The 17,262-nt window shown below is 44.3% G+C and overlaps 1 protein-coding gene across 3 annotated transcripts in view; it reads left to right on the top strand.

Moving 5' to 3' along the window:
• LOC126281600 (semaphorin-2A-like) overlaps nt 1-17,262 on the top strand; it is a 944,484-nt gene that overhangs the window by 440,549 nt on the left and 486,673 nt on the right. For all 3 annotated transcript variants that reach the window (XM_049980701.1, XM_049980702.1, XM_049980703.1), the window contains one exon: nt 1,289-1,395. In XM_049980701.1, the coding sequence (XP_049836658.1) occupies nt 1,305-1,395 (91 nt within the window). In that variant the 5' untranslated portion in view covers nt 1,289-1,304. The remainder of the gene's footprint in view (nt 1-1,288; nt 1,396-17,262) is intronic.

The following is a 17,262-nucleotide window of genomic DNA, read 5'->3' as shown; positions in this document are numbered from 1 at the left end:
GACATCCATCATGTTGGAAGTACATCGCCATTCTGTCACGCCGTGAAACATTTTGTAGTAACGTCTGTAGAACATTACGTAGGAAATCAGCAATAATTGCACCATTTAGTTTGCCGTGATAGAATGGGGGCCAATTATCCTTTCTCCCATAATGCCGCACAATGCGTTAACCAGCCAAGGTCGCTGATGTTCCACTTGTCGCAACCATTGTGGATTTTCCGTTGTCCAATGGTGCATATTACTCCGGTTTACGTTACCGCTGTTGGCGAATGACGCTTCGTCGCTAAATAGAACGCGTGCACAAAATCTGTCACCGGCCCGTAATTTCTCTTGTGCCCGGTGGCAGAACTGTACACGACGTTCACAGTAGCCGCCATGCAATTCCTGGTTCATAGAAATATGGCACGGGTGCAATCGATGTTGATGTAGCATTTTCAACACCTACGTTGTTGAGATACCCGATTCTCGTGCAATTTGTCTGCTACTGATGTGCGGATTAGCCGCGACAGCAGCTAAAACACCTACTTGGGCATCATCATTTGTTGCAGGTTGTGGTTGACGTTCCGCATGTGGGTGAACACTTCCTGTTTCCTTAAATAACGTAACTATCCGGTGAACGATCCGGACACTTGGATGATGTCGTCCAGGATACCAAGCAGCGTACAGAGCACACGCCCGTTGGGCATTTTGATCACAACAGCCATTCATCAACACGGTATCGGCCTTTTCCGCAATTGGTAAACGGTCTATTTTAACACGGGTAATGTATTACGAAGCAAATACCTTCCGCATTGACGGAATGTTGCGTGATACCATGTACGTTTGTGACTATTAGAGCGCCATCTACCACAAAGCGAAGAAGTGGTTCAACTGAAACATTCATATTTCTTTACGTACTACACGAATATGTAATAAAAAATGTGGGTTCCTATTTTAAAAGACGCAGTTGATATCGGTTTGACCTATGGCATAGCCATCTAGCGGGCCAACCATACCGCCATCTGGTTTCGCCATTCAAGCTAGACGGGTTTCGCTCTTTGTAGTTTTTTCGTTTGATGCTTATTTTGTGAGATATTTGGCCCGGTCACTATCATTGGACCACCCTGTATATGCGAACGGTAAAATTCCAGACATGGGTTTGTCACCAAAACCCACGGAAACCTATCGGCGTAGTGGTGAAACACCTTGTATTTTCGCATTATCGTTTGATTTACGTTCGTCAAATTACTCACCGCATTCAAAGTATGAAATATTATGTTGCCTCATGCTTTCGTTTTTATGTGTGCAGGACTGCGGCAGATACGATGGCTTCGTACCTGGCGATAGGAGTCCTGCTGGCAATATCAGCTGGCTGCGTGTGTTCCAGCAGCCTGCTTCGTTCCTCCAGCGAAGAAGGTGAGTACCGCGGCAAGTAGATGAGATGGCAAGCTGGAAGCAATATGTCCATATTTTTTTAAAGAGTGAAACCTTTCCTTTACAATGTTAATCGCACTCTGCAATATTGGTGACATCTAAAGTGTATGTGAAGATGATCGTCAGTGCCCTTCTCCTAAATAACATCGTATGAATGTTAAAGTGAAGTGTTCAAGATAATTATATTTCAGCTGTTACTCAGAATCACAAAAGGTCATTATTTTCGCTTTGCGTCTCTTATTACTGCAGTAGTTTCGTACACATCATCCAGTTCTGGTCCATGAACTTTAAACTAATCAATTCCCAGAATATCTAGAGTTCAAAAAACTTATACGAGTAACTGTACTTCTTTTTGGAGAAGCTGGGCAACTAGTTTGTCAATAGTCGTTTTCTTTCCTTTGTAGAATTACAGCTTCAGTAGTTAGCCTCGGTCGTACTTGAAACACGGTAGGTGAGGTGTAAGAGTGGGTTTCTCAATAGGTCATTTTACTCTTTTTTCTTAAACCATCTAAATTCTTGGAGTAACGCTGTTACTTGTTGATCCCACTCTTCCATTAGATAGAATAACTAATCACATCTGCCTATAGGGTGAAAACAAACTAATTTTATTTACCTCATAAATTTCCAAAAGTTATAGCATTGTATACAGAGGGATTACATTAAATTAATACAAAACCAACATGTTGGAAAGGCTATAGTATAACTTAACAACTAAGACACAGATCAAACTGATGACTTCTCGTAGTTAAGGCAGCTGACGACGCCATCTGGGCGAACATAAAAAGAAGTATATACAAGAATGAAATGGCTTGGAGTGCTTCGGGTAAACCTTTTCATAACTACAGGTAGCATCCAACGTGGCTGAATGTAAGTTACTAGGAGAAATACGATATAAAATCGAGCAACGATAGACTGGAGTGAAAGACATAATTATGACTGTAATTAAAACGAAATGGAAGTGGCCGGAACATGTAGCCAGGTAAATGTACTGGATGGACCAGTAGAGGTTTGACACTATAACACGAGCTAATAAAGGACCAAAACAATAACGTAATGGAATACGCGTAGATGACAGTAGAATATATGTAGGGGAAACATGGATGCAAAGTATAGCAAAGTTTAGGGGAGGCTTATATCCAACTGTGGATGTCACATGACTGATAACGATCTAAATTAGCAAGTACCAGTTACCTCGTGTTCTTTTAGTGGTCTTCAGTCTGAGACTGCTTCGATGGAGCTTTTCAATCTAGTCTATCCTCTTCAATCCTGTTTTTACCGTTGTCGAGTGTCCAGCTGGGAGCAGTTGTTTCCGTAACACGATATTTCGACAGTGAACCTTGGCATCATCTTCAGATAATGCCTGAAGAATGAGCGTCTTTGCTACATCCACCTCCTTTACACTCCTATCGCCGAGTATAGAGGAGGCGGGATGTAGGAAAAACGCTCATTCTACAGATATTACCTGAAGATGATTGAAAGGTACACAGCCGAAATATTGTGTAACGAAAATGACTGCAGCCTACATCCATTTGAATCTACTCGTTATAATCAACTCTTGGTGTCCCCATAATGTTTTCAAGCCCCTGCCCCCCCCCCCCCCCCCCCCCCACCCTCGCACCACCAGCACAAATACATTTCTTGTCACAATCAAAATAACTACTCCTTCATGCCTCGTGTTACGTTCTATCAATACATACTTTCATTTGGTGAAATTGTATCATAAATTTCTAATTTCCTCCAAATGAAGTACCAGTTCTTAGTAACTCGACCTGCCCACTTAACATTCAGCATTCTTATGCAGCATCTTCTTACAGAAACTTCTATTCCCTTCTTGTCTGATCTGTTTGTCGCCTACGTTTCACATCCGTGCAAGGTTACAGTCCAGACAAATACTGTGACAACAGGCTTTTCAACATTTACATCAACGTTCGAAGTTTACAGATTTCTCTCTTTCAGAAACGCTTTTCTTGCTATTGCTAGTCGGCAGTTTGTATTCCCCACCCCACTACTTCGGCCGTCGTCAGTTGTTTTGGTGCCCAAACATCAGAACCCATGAATTCTTTTAGCGTCCCATTTCCCCATCTAATTCCCTCGACGTCGGTACAGTTAATTCAATTACTTTGCATTTTCCTTGTTTTACTTTCTTGATATTCATAAAGTACCTTACTTCCAAATTCACTAAAATAATAACCTCAGAAAATAGGGAATATATACAACATGTTTATTTTCCCTTCCAAGTGCAAAGGGTAATCAATTTATCTTAAACCCGCTCTAGAGCAGGAAACACAAATTTATCCGAGAGAGTGGCATGTGAAACTAAAGTCATTTCTGCTGTTCTTCGTCATCTGCGACTTCAGTTAAGCTTGAATGTCACTGAGTCTCTCAACAGTCTGCTTAATGGCCGCAAATACTATGGTTTCGACGCTGATTTCCATAAGTCTTTCACGTCAGCCCTTCCTTCTCTCAGCTCATGTAGGTGCGAAGGATATTTCACAGCAACGATATTTGTGACCAGTTAGTAAATCATTTGAGATTTGAGTAACAACTTTGCTTGTCTGTTTATCTTTTTTTTAAAAAAAAATCTTTATTTAACCAATAAGATCATACATGATAACCCACCACCTCATACATTAGTGGGTCTTAAAGATCTACAGTTCATTCGATCATATTTAGCAGCATTTACTAATTCTAAGTTTAACCTTCTTACATGCTACAGGATGTGAAATATTAGTTACTCTATGGGTAAGAACTATAGTCTCTTTACACTTATGTTTACGTTAACAGAGATGTTCGAGAGTCTTCTCCCCCCACTCCCCCCCCCCTCCCCTCTCAATAGTAATCCGTACCATGCTGCTCATCAACCCGCCGGTGTGTTTCAGATGTCTTACTCAACTGCCTCACCACTCACAACAGCTATAGTGACACTGACGCACGTACACAACATACAAAGGGCGATTCCTTTTACAGATTTCCAGCGCTTTTAGAGCGTTACCAGGAGCCCATGTTCGGAGATGTACTATTTGGATATAAGTTAAGATTGAAGATCGTATCATTTTCAAATCTCCCGCTTCTTGCTACACATACAAAAGGAGTGGAAGGTGCCGGCATCATATGACGCCACATACCAATTTCATCCGCCCACAACAATGGCTGTGAGAAACTGGTAGGTACACAACTAGACGGATTGACAGTGGTTCTTCATAGACGCGCCACATTCACAACTTTTTAAGAGGACGTCCTTCGCCACGCAGAAAAGACCCCGACGACGAGTACCAGAAACATTGCGCGTGAAGGGGTCTCCTCCATACCGCACAGGTCAGTGCTCATTTTTCTGCTGCGGGCCTATCATAAAGCGGGAGCTCTGAAAGTGATCTGTTCTTCTAACTTATTTATATCCAAACAATATCTTTTCGGACAAGAGTTCACTATCAGAACTTTATCCTCTAAGTCCCCTCTACATTCCTAGAAACTTGTAAGAGAAAACGCGTAACACCCTGTATACACAATACACGTAGTTTTAATTTTAGCGTGGCACAATAGAAAACATAGTTCCAGAAATAAATTAAAATAGTTCAAATCCCCGAGCCAAGAAATGTTTTTGGTAGATTCTGCATGTTTGTCAGGGAAATGTGGAACTGCTTAAGCCCTTCCCTTTTATTCCAAACCGCTATCGGTTCGTCCACTATTGTCCGAAAAGAGGCTGGATGTAAAACAGTCCGCTCTATTCTTTGGAGTGCAGAATGAGAAAAATCTACCTCAACTCAGGTAAATTTCTTATTTATGCCTGGGACAGTGGACGACGCTGTCTCAGCAGTAAATTATAATTTGGTCAAATCTCACAGTTCGGATCGAGGCTGATGGGAGTCTTCCCTTGGTCATCAGGCAAATTGACTCGCGAATGTTCCCGCCTGGGGCTCTCTCTACTCCACTCCTAGCCACCTGAAACATGTGTGGCTGAAGGTAACAATGTTCCGCAACAGAAAAAGGAAGATTAGCCTTTAACGTCCCGTCGGGAGCGGGTTCATTACATACGTCACACAACCTCGAATTAATACAGGGGGAAGAAAATCGGCTGCGTCATTTCCAAAAGAACCAACCAGGCGTTTGCTGAGATGAGAAATCAGAGGAAGGTTTGAACCGTCGTCCTCCCGAACGCGAATCGAGCTTGTATACATTGCGCATGAGTGGGGAACGAAAGACTTGGAAATGAAACGGCATAGGCACACTGCACATGTCGGGCAAATCATCGGCTTCACTCTGTACGCGTAAACAAATAGACGCCCGCTGACTAGGAAATTTTTTAATTTGTGTGTGTGTGTGTGTGTGTGTGTGTGTGTGACCAAGATTTGTCGGAGGTTTTCTTTGATTGTGAGGCATCCTTTGGTATACAGCTAAGTCGCTGGCAATACAATGTGCTATGATCTAACAGCCCACAAAGAATGAATGCTTATAATGATAATACGCAATACCCACATACATTTATAATTCTTGCCTGGGATAACGGAGAACAATGTCCCAGCAACGCTTAAAAAGTACGTAAGCCTGCAAGCTTTCGTGACAGTTGTCATTGGTGGCAAAATGTATTAAGCCAAGTCATATTCCCATTCAAACTAGTGCTAGTTGAATGCTGGACTTTCCGACCCATCAACTACGATTTAATTGGTACTGTGCTCGGTCACCTAAGCACGCCAGTGGATTCCTGAAGAAGATCGTAAGAGAACGACTCAAGCGTCCAGTACTGAAGAAATTTGATAAGAATGTTTTGCGGCCTAACGACTCAACACATTTTACTACCTAATTAAAAACAGTTGCAAATCCCTTTTGTGACCATGGTCTTCGAGGGTTTTTTCCTCGGTTACCCGGCGAATGCTGGAAATGGGAGCCCCTACCATATATTTCGAGACAACAACTACTGTGCATCATTCCTTACTTGCTGGTATATTGCTGCAAAGAAGTGAGTTCTAAAATTTCTCACCCTGTTGGAATGAAAGTGGCGGAAGAGAATTTCAGATGCATGCGCATACATATCCTTCTCAGTATGTAGTTTATTCTAATAAACACTGGATGTATGAGACGGGCCAACAAAAAAAAACGCAGACACAAGTAAAAAGAATGATACGTCGTATACATGAGAAGATTCCTGAAAATAATTGCATTCATACGTGTTATTAGTCGAAATTACAAACTGTATCAAACATTTTAATTAATTTGACTGTTTGAATTGTACCCTGAATGCAGAACGAAATCCATTCTCATTATGGTGAGCACCTATGATCACACGGCTGCGCCGTGTTTGCATATAATGAAATGTTTCGACGTTGCGGTCTGCTTTATGTGAAGCGCGAGTTTATTTTCCGATATTCAAATATTTATAAAATCACTGCTGCAGTTTAGAGTCTGTTGCTGTATGTAACAATTTTTTCCTTGTTATACTTATTTTGAGAGTTTCATAATATTTCATCTTATAAATTATAGAGTGCCATACTTAACAACTCGTTAATTTACCTAATATTATATTTAAAATCTCAGTACTACTGAAAATTACGTTGAAGGTGTTAGTATTTGTGAAAACGTTGTTCTAGATCGTTGCATTACTATTGGTCTAGCGTACTGACCTGCTGGAACCTTGAAACAGCGAAGTACTTGCTTACGAATCTAGCGTTAAAATATTTGAAAAGTCAAATACATAATCACGAGAAAGAGTATCGAAGAAATACTCTGGCGCTGCTACGACAGCGGTAAAAACGTATCAGGCAAAGGAGAAAAGAAGTCCTTTGGATACAAAGAACTATAACGTGATATAGATACAGTTTGTGATCTGTGTTCGGAAATGAGACTGCACTAAAAGCATCAGTTTCTATGTAGTAATCGAATGCCATTGACGATCTGAATGTATAAAATACATTTGTGTTTAGTACGACGCGTTTCGGACTATCTGTCCGTCCTCCGTCATAAATCCGCAATATATTGCACATAATCTTGAGTTGGGTGTACGTATTTTATACTTATATTCAAATAAAATTTGCTCTTGCTGAAAATTGTGAGGCTGAGGGGCTATACATCGATGGCTGTTCTTTATTTTCTTGATCTGCGCATCCATGGTTCGTCGAAATTCAGTTCCCTGCTGTGCCACTCTTCGTTATACATTATATGTCACCTATAACAATATCCAGGAACTTATTCCCATTGCACTGCTGTGATGGTCAACACAGACGCATTCTCGTATTTTCTCTGGCTTCTGCGCATGTTGTTGTTAACGTTGCGCTATGTTACGTTACACGCAATTGGAAACACGCTTTATACAGTAGTGACATTCGAAAAAAGAGTCACTGAAACAGGCACACAAGTAATTTATGTATTATTCCCATTCCACGTACAGCTTGAAAACTGTATGATAAAACTCTTGCCAAAACTCCGGCCTGACCACCTCCACCCGAAATCTGTACAACCGTACAGGATAACTCTTTATAACATTTAAAATCAAGCCAGCTGGAGTGGCCGAGCGGCTCTAGCCACTACAGTCTGGAACCGCGCTACCGCTACGGTCGCAGGTTGGAATCCTGCCTCGGGCATGGATGTGTGTGATGTCCTTAGGTTAGTTAGGTTTAAGTAGTTCTAAGTTCTAGGGGACTGATGACCTTAGAAATTAAGTCCCACAGTGCTCAGAGCCATTTGAACCAATTAAAATCAACCGAAACGACAGACCTGACTTTAAGACAAGTGGGGTCGCAAATGTCGGGAAATAACCCAACACCGAATGACAAATGTTAAACATGTGACGTCCCCAGATGATGAACCTTGCCGCAAGTGCAGTTGAGTTTGTCGAGTCTTTCCTCGACGGTAGGCGGCAGTGCTACATACACATCACTCTCCTACGCTACTCTGTTTTCGTTCCTGCATTATCCGAAGTGGTACGGCAGTGCTCGTGGCAGTGGTAATACAAAACTACGATGAATCGGTATAAATTTGGCGTGATTGCATACATACATCTATGTTATGGTACAGCTAATTTCATTATAGAAGGGTTGGAGCTTAAATAGTGGCAACACTGCTGTGGAGACACTATGAAATGGAATCTACTATTGTCGCAGATAGCACACATTGTTGACATACCTGAACAACGAAGGTGGATCAAGATTGAATGTGCCAAAGGTCGTACAGTTTCATCAAGGTCTTCAAGAGGCGTGCGGGGAGTCGGCATTGCCGTACAGAACAGTGGCACGTTGGGGGAAAGCCTTCAACGAAGGTCGGCAAACTGTGGCAGACATGCATCGGGCCGGTCGTCCTACCATTTCTGAAGAAGATGTGCATGCTGCTGCCACGTTAGTGGACAGTGATCAACGCCATACGATTCGTGAGCTTGCCCACGAAACAGGATTAGCTCATACGACCGTGCTTCACATCCTGAAGGAATGCCTGGGCATGCGAAAAATTGCATGACGATGGGTTCCGCATGACTCGACGGAAATGCAGAAATGGATGCATTACGACGCTACTCAGACGCACTTGGGGCGCTATGAGCGCGAAGGAGAGGCTTTCTTACATCGTATGGTAGCACTTGATGGGACGCGGTCCACATCGTACGAGCCAAAACTGAAACGCCAATCCAACGAATGGCGTCATTATGGGTCGCCACGAAAATCGAAAGTGCGTCATGGTGATTCCCGTGTACGACTGTGATGGTGTTATCCTAACGCATTACTTTCCTCCAAGGCAGACCGTCAGCGCACAGTAAATGTTGTGCTATGCTGCGCTGTGAAAATTTGCAGCTTAGTTTTGTTTCTCGCGTGTAAAAAATTAAGCAAATTGTTTCTTACATACATCCTTTTTCTCGTTGCATATAATTTTAAACACGAATGGTATACACGAGAAAATGTTTGTGGTTTTCATCTTCTCTTTTACAGAAAATAAGGACGTTGTATTTACAGCTAATGGGCTTATGATTAGAATTCCACAACATAATCTGAATTCTCGTCTGAGCCTTTGTAATCCTACCCATTCGCAGATTAAACCCCGAAGAAATATTGTAACTGAAGCTACTATACTCGTAGATTCAGCAGCCACAGAGGTCTCTCTCACACCTCATATACCAGTGATTCCGACGGCTTTACCCGTTCAGCTACTTCAGTTCCCAGTGAAGGTTTCGTCTCCGTAACAATACAAAAGGTGCAATGTCAGAGAGTGAGAAGTAGAGATGGACAAAAGGGGCGGGGGGGGGGAGGGGGGTGTAGAAATGGACATAGAAAAAGGGAAGGAGGAAACGCACAGAGAGATGAGGGGAAGACGAGACACGGGAGAGGGGACAGGAGGAAATGGACAGAGTTAAGCGGGAGAAGGTGATGCATAAGAAGAAAAGACAGGAGGAAGAACAGATGATGGACAAACAGAGGGGAATGAGAAGATGGACAGAGAGGGGGGAAGCAGTTTAGGATGTATTATATCCAGTTCGTATACATATTTAGCAAATTGCAAAGTATTGCTGCGCTCGCTAGTCACTGAAAAAGAGTGCAGTTATGGAGATAGATGTCAACTTGATAAATTACGTACTTCCAACAGGTGGTGTTGCCATAATGTAGCCTAAATCAGAAGACGTAATATCGAATGCCAACACAGTGCACAGAAAAATAGTCACTCGCAGGAGACATCACCTAATGCCGTGTAACAACCTCCCCTCCCCTCCCCTTCCCCCTCCCTCCATCTCCCTCCCCCTCTTGCTCTGCTAACTGTCTCAGTTCGGCGAGGAAATGTATTTAGGTGTGCCATATCTATCTGACGTCACTCACTGTTGATTAGATCTCGTAGTGCTTCCAAATTAGGGGGATGTTGATTGCTACGTTTCATACGATGTTCAAAATAGTCAGATGCATTCGCCGTGGGATCGAGTGACTAGTCGCGCTGCGAAAGGGTACCTGAATGTCCGTGAGACGAGTAGCATAAACATATTTATCCGTTAACACGGCTGTGGAAGACGGAATGAACACGGCACACTCATTATCGAGATGTAGGAGGAAGGGCAACTTCCGGTTACCAGGAGTTTTGAAATAAATATCCTGGTTCATATTCACATAACCAGACTACATACGCCCAAGTTATGGTACAAAATACAACCCTAAAACATTACAGCATCACCTCCGGTCTCAATGACAGCCATCACACACTACGGAGCAAATGTTTTCGGTGCAGTGGAAGTCTTGTTATCATACGAAAAGAGGCAAATGGCGAATAAAACTATCGTCTCAAGCCAGTTACTGTCCCGATTGTGCGTTGTTTGGACCATCGAAGGCGTGAAACCTAATATACCGCTGTTGGCAATAGCCTTTTAAAGAGGCAGGCTACGCCGACTGTCCATTGCACACGGTTCCGTTCACATTGTTCGTACTCGTCCATATGCAGATTGCTTTGCAAGGCAATATCTGCCGGGTGTGAAGCGAATAGTCGTCGACAAGGCGTGAACTCGTCTCAGGTCCCTATCGGTTAGGATCTTTTTACGACCACTGTTCTTACGCCGTGATACATGACAGCGCCATTGCCTGTATACTGGTTGGGCTGTCCGCGCTGAACCAACCAACACTTCACTCGCTGTGCGAGCATGCTCACTTGCAAACACAATGGCTTCTTTGTACCGATCTGTCACGACTCCGTGTCGATTCCAAACAACCAACTGGCAGACACACACCACTATGATACACTATCTGATCAAAAGTATTCGGATACCTGTTAGGAGATGTAAATATGGGGTGTGCCCACCTTTCGCCTTTATGACTGTTTGTTGTCAGGTGGCGACACTTCCAGTGAAGTGTATGAATGTTTGTGGATGAATGGCAGCCCATTCTTCCTCAAGCGACGAATTGAGAGAAGGCGATGTTGAACATTTGGGCCTGGAGCGAACTCGACATTCTAACTCATCCCAAAGGGCTTCCATTTGGTTCACGCCAGGACTAGGAAAGGTCAGTGTATTTCAGGACTTGACCACTGCCTCTCAAAGGCTGCTTTATGACAGGGTGCATTGTCATCCTGACAAATAAACCATTGTCTCCGAACTGTCCGTATACCGCACGCACTACACATTACTGGAAAATACAGGGTGTACATAAAGCCCGGGAACACTTTCAATTCTTTATTGCAGAAGAACTAAACATTGTACAGATATCATACATATTACATTGAGAAGAGAAACTCTGAAGGGTTTTTTTTTATAAACATTCAATATGCGAATCATGAGTAACCCGGCAGACGTCAGTAAGGTAATCGAATTCTTTCCATACCCGTCCCAGCATGGCATCGTCAATTGTGGCAATCGCTTCCCGTATTCTCTCCCGGAGCTCTGCTACATCAGGAGGTAATGGCGGTACATACACCAGATATTTAATGTGTCGCCACAGGAAAAAAGTCACACGGAGTGAGATTAGGTGATCGGGAAGGCCGTTTCAGGAACAGCTGTTCTCTTCTTTAGCTCCGCGCCTGAATTCGCTATGTAGGCGACTAGCGCTGACAATCGGAAAATTACCAAACTACGCTGTGGCGGTACACATGAAAAGAAAGACATATGTACACTACTGGCGATTAAAACTGCTACACTAAGAAGAAATGCAGATGATAAACGGGTATTCATTGGACAAATATATTATACTACAACTGACATGTGATTACATTTTCACGCAATTTGGGTGCAGAGATCCTGAGAAATGACTGCCCAGAACAACCACCCCTGGCCGTAATAATGGCCTTGATACGCCTGGGCATTAAGTAAAACAGAGCTTGGATGGCGTGTACAGGTACAGCTGCCCATGCAGCTTCAACACGATACCACAGTTCATCAAGAGTAGTTGCCAGTTGCTCGGCCACAATTGACCAGACGTTTTCATTTGGTGATAGATCAGGAGAATGTGCTGGCCAGGGCAGCAGTCAAACATTTTCTGTATCCAGAAACGCCCGTACAGTACCTGCAAAATGCGGTCGTGCATTATCCTGCTGAAATCTAGGGTTTCGCAGAGATCGAATGAAAGGTAGAGCCACAGGTCGTAACACATTTGAAATGGAAACTCCACTGTTCAAAGTGCCGTCAATGCGAACAAGAGGCGACCGAGACGTGTAACCAATGTCACACCATACCATCACGCCGGTTGATACGCCAGTATGGCGATAACGAATACACGCTTACAATGTTCGTTCACCGCGATGTCGCCAAACACGGATGCGACCATCATGATGCTGTAAACAGAACCTAGATTCATCCGAAAAAATGACGTTTTGTCGTTCGTGCTTCCAGGTTCCTCGTTGACTACACCATCGCAGGCGATCCTCTCTGTGATGCAGCGTCAAGGGTAACCACAGCCATAGTCTCCGAGCTGATAGTCCATGCAGCTGTAAACGTCGTCGAACTGTTCGTGCAGATGGTTGTTGTCTTGCAAACTTCGCTATCTGTTGGCTCTGGGATCGAGACGTGGCTGCACGATCCGTTACAGCCATGCGGATAAGAAGCCTGTCATCTCGACTGCTAGTGATACGAGGCCTTAGGGATCCAGCACGGCGTTCCGTATTACCCTCCTGAACCCACCGATTCCATATTCTGCTAACAGTCATTGGATCTTGACCAACGCGAGCAACAATGTCGCGATACGGTAAGCCGCAATCGCTACAATCCGACTTTTACCAAAGTCGGAAACGTGATGGTACGTATTTCTCCTCCTTACACGAGGCATCACAACAGCGTTTCACCAGACAACGCCGGTCAACTGCTGTTTGTGTAGGAGAAATCGGTAGGAAAGTTTCCTCATGTCAGCACGTTGTAGGTGTCGTCACCGACGCCAACCTTGTGTGAATGCTCTCAAAAAACTAATCATTTGCATAGCACAGCATCTTCTTCCTGTCGGTTAAATTTCGCCTCTGTAGCACGTCATCTTCGTGGTGTAGCAGTTTTAATGGTTAGTAGTGTAATTGAAAGTGTTCCAGGAGTTTATGTACACCCTGTATCTTGATTCTGCATTTAGCGTTTTCTGAAGTACAATAAGGGATGACGTGCTAATCACCAAAAACATCGCCGTACCGTTACACCACCTTCTCCATACTTCGCTGCTGACACATCACATGACGGTAGGTAACTATCTCCAGTTATTCGCCAAACCCATACCTTTCCATTCGATTGTCACACGGTATATAGTGACTGAAGACCCCAAATCATCCGTTTCCAGTCTTCCGCTGTTCAGTGCCGTCGCGTTTTACACCATTTCAAGCGTCGTTTGGTGTTGACTACAACAATGTGTGGCTTATGAGTAGCTGCTCAGCCGTTTTATTCCGTTCTTTTAACTCCCGACGCACAACCGTTATACACTACTGGCCATTAAAATTGTTACACCACGAAGATGACGTGGTACAGACGCGAAATTTAGCCGACCAGAAGAAGATGCTGTGATATGGAAATGCTTAGCTTTTCAGAGCATTCACACAAGGTTGGCGCCGGTGGCGACACCTATAACGTGCTGTCATGAGGAAAGTTCCCAACCGATTTCTCCTACACAAACAGCAGATGTCTGGCGTTGCCTGGTGAAACGTTGGTGTGATGGCTCGTGTAAGGAGGAGAAAAGCGTACCATCACGTTTCCGACTTTGATAAAGGTCGGATTGTAGCCTATCACGATTGCGGTTTATCGTATGGCGACATTTCTGCTCGCATTGGTCGAGATCCAATGACTGTTAGCAGAATATGGAATCGGTGGGTTTAGGAGGGTAATACGGAAGGCCGTGCTGGGTCCCAACGGCCTCGTATCACTAGCACTCGACATGATAGGCATCTTATCCACATGGCTGTAACGGAACGCGCAGCCACGTGTAGATCCCTGAGTCAACAGATGGGGACGTTTGCAAGACAACAAGCATCTGCACGAACAGTTCGACGACGTTTGCTGCATCATGGACTATCAGCTCGGATACCATGGCTGCGGTTACCCCTGACGTTGCATCGCAGACAGAAGCGCCTGCGTTGGTGTACTCGACGACGAACCTGGGTGCACGAATGGCAATACGTCATTTTTTTGGTTGAATCCAGGTTCTGTTTACAGCATCCTGATGGTCGCCTGCGTGTTTGGCGACATCGTGGTGAGCGAAGCCTACATTCCAGCAGGATAATGCACGACCGCATGCTGCGGGTCCTGTACGTGCCTTTCTGGATACAGAAAATGTTCGACTGCTGCTCTGGCCAGCACATTCTCCAGATCTCTCGCCAACTGAAAATATCTTGTCAATGGTGGCCGAGCAACTGGCTCGTCACAATACGCCAGTCAGTACTCTTGATGAACTGTGGTATCGTGTTGAAGCTGCATGGGCAGCTGTACACGCCGTTCAAGCTTGGTTTGACTGAATGCCCAGGCGTATCAAGGCCGTTATTACGGCCAGAGGTGATTGTTCTGGGTACTGATTTCTCAGGATCTATGCACCCAAATTGCGTGAAAATGTCATCACATGTCAGTTCTAGTAAAATATATTTGTCCAGTGAATACCCGTTTATCATCTGCATTTAGTCTTGGTGTAGAAATTGTAATGGCCAGTAGTGTACTAGCTGCACTGCTGGCGGCACTTTGGTTGTCACGTGCGATTTTTCCGCTGATAGCATGTGATCTCTTACAACTGCCCTTCGCAATACTCTGTCCACCACTGTATGAGGTCTGTCTGGTCTTGATTTAGTTGTGACTGTTCCTTTGCGATTCCATTTCACAATCCTGTGAATTGGTTAGCTTTGGAAGGGTTACAATGACCCAGTCTGCTGTTGCTGCCTCTCTTATCTTAACACCACTACTGAGCGACCAGAGCCTTGTTTTAAGACTGTGACTGATATTTCCCCGGCAAGCTTACTTCCGTCCAAGGAGCCTCATTTCGCAGAGGCAGTTGGCACCGCGCAGCGCAGCTGCTCTGCCGCGACCCGCATTAAAATGCCTAATCCCGCCGCCGCGCCGGTACCTGCTCTGCTCTAGAGCGGCCGGTCCCGGAGGACGGCGGCGGTAATGCAGCCGCAGGCACTCCGGCCGGCGCGCCGTGAGAGCGTGTCGGGTTTCCTGCCGCACGCACACGCGGCCACACGCACACCGACACGCACCGCGGCCGGATCGCGTTGCGCACTCGATGCTCGCAGCCCGCCTGCCGCTGGCGCTACCGCGGTGTGAAATGGCAGACGACTCACGCACCTCTCAAGTGGTTGCTGCAAATGTGTCAAGTGCCAACAGAGCTCCGAGTGCTCTGCGCATTATATTCCCCAGCCAATATATACAGAGTGCGCCAGAAGCTGTTTCGGCACTGTATTCTCGTTGTTACTACTGTCCGCATACCACTCTATCATCGTCACGATTGGTCGTTACGGGAATTCCACCAACTGCACCTGTTCTGTAAACAACATTCTGCCAGTTGGAGTCAGAAATTATCGTAGTGTGGTTGAAAGAGAGACGGTTTAGGCACCCTGCGAAATCCAAAAACAGCATATGTGAGGCAATGGTTTGTGGATAATAACAGACGTGAAATTGACTCTCCCGCCTACAGTCCCGCACTGAACTCAAATGGAACACCTTTGGGATGAGTCGAATGTCGACTTCGCCGCTGACCACGGCCTCTAACCATTACTAGTACGTATGCCACTAAAATCATAGAGACGAAAGCAGTGAAAAGTAGCACAAGTGCGATCAGCTACAAACTTCAGCTCAAAACTTTGAGCACGATATATTCGAAACGAAAAAATTCAGCTATCTTTTGAAGCAATGAGGATATAAGAAACAGTCTAACACAGACAAAAGGGGCCTTCTTCGGTAAAATAATTCTACTAGTATCAAATATAGTTCAAAATTATTAGAGGATGAAATGCCTGATAATGTGCGCCTGGAGCAGACCATTATACGGAAATACGCTTGAGATGTGCGGATACTGAAAGGTATTGAAAATTAGGTTATTTGGTGACATAACAAATGAGGAGTTTCTCACTGAAGGCATACGCATGGTGGTCCATTGATAGCGACCGGGCCAAAAATCTCACGAAATAAGCGTCAAACGAAAGAACTAGAAAGAACGAAACTTGTCTAGCTTGAAGGGGGGAAACCAGTTGGGCCGCTAGAGGACGCTGCCATAGGTCAAACGGATATAAACAGCGTTTTTTTTAAAATAGGAACACCGATTTTTTATTACATATTCCTGTAGTACGTAAAGAAATTTGAATGTTTTAATTGGACCACTTTTTTCGCTTTGTGACAGACAGTGCTGTGATAGTCACAAACATATGGCTCACAATTTTAGGCGAACAGTTGGTATCAGATAGGTCTGACTCAGTTTCATAAGAAAAATAATTGTTATATCTGGATCAATGTATTATCGTAGCCTATGTACCTGGTGATCAAAAAGGCAGTATAAATTTTAAAGCTTAATGAACCACGGAATAATGTAGATAGAGAGGTAAAAATTGACACACGTGGTTGGAATGACATGGGGTTTTATTAGATCCAACCATATTGCTAGATGCGTGAAAAATATCTTGCGCGCGTCGTTTGGTGACGATCGTGTGCCCAGCCGCCACTTTTGTCATACTTTGTCTCCCAGTTCCCCAGACCTCCGTCCGTGAGATTATTGGCTTTGGGGTTACCTGAAGTCGCAAGTGTATCGTGATCGACCTACATCTCAGGGGATGCTAAAAGACAAAATCCGACGCCAATGCCTCACCATAACTCCGTACATGCTTTACAGTGTTGTTCACAACATTATTCCTCGACTAGAGCTATTGTTGAGGAATGATGGTGGACATATTGAGCATTTCCTATGAAGAACATCATCTTTGCTCTGTCTTACTTTGTTATGCAATTATTGCTATTCTGATCATATG

Source organism: Schistocerca gregaria, chromosome 7, assembly GCF_023897955.1.
Source record: "Schistocerca gregaria isolate iqSchGreg1 chromosome 7, iqSchGreg1.2, whole genome shotgun sequence".
NCBI classification, from domain to species: domain Eukaryota; kingdom Metazoa; phylum Arthropoda; class Insecta; order Orthoptera; family Acrididae; genus Schistocerca; species Schistocerca gregaria.
Note: the sequence above shows the minus strand (reverse complement) of the source record. Positions and strands in the feature narration are given on the sequence as shown.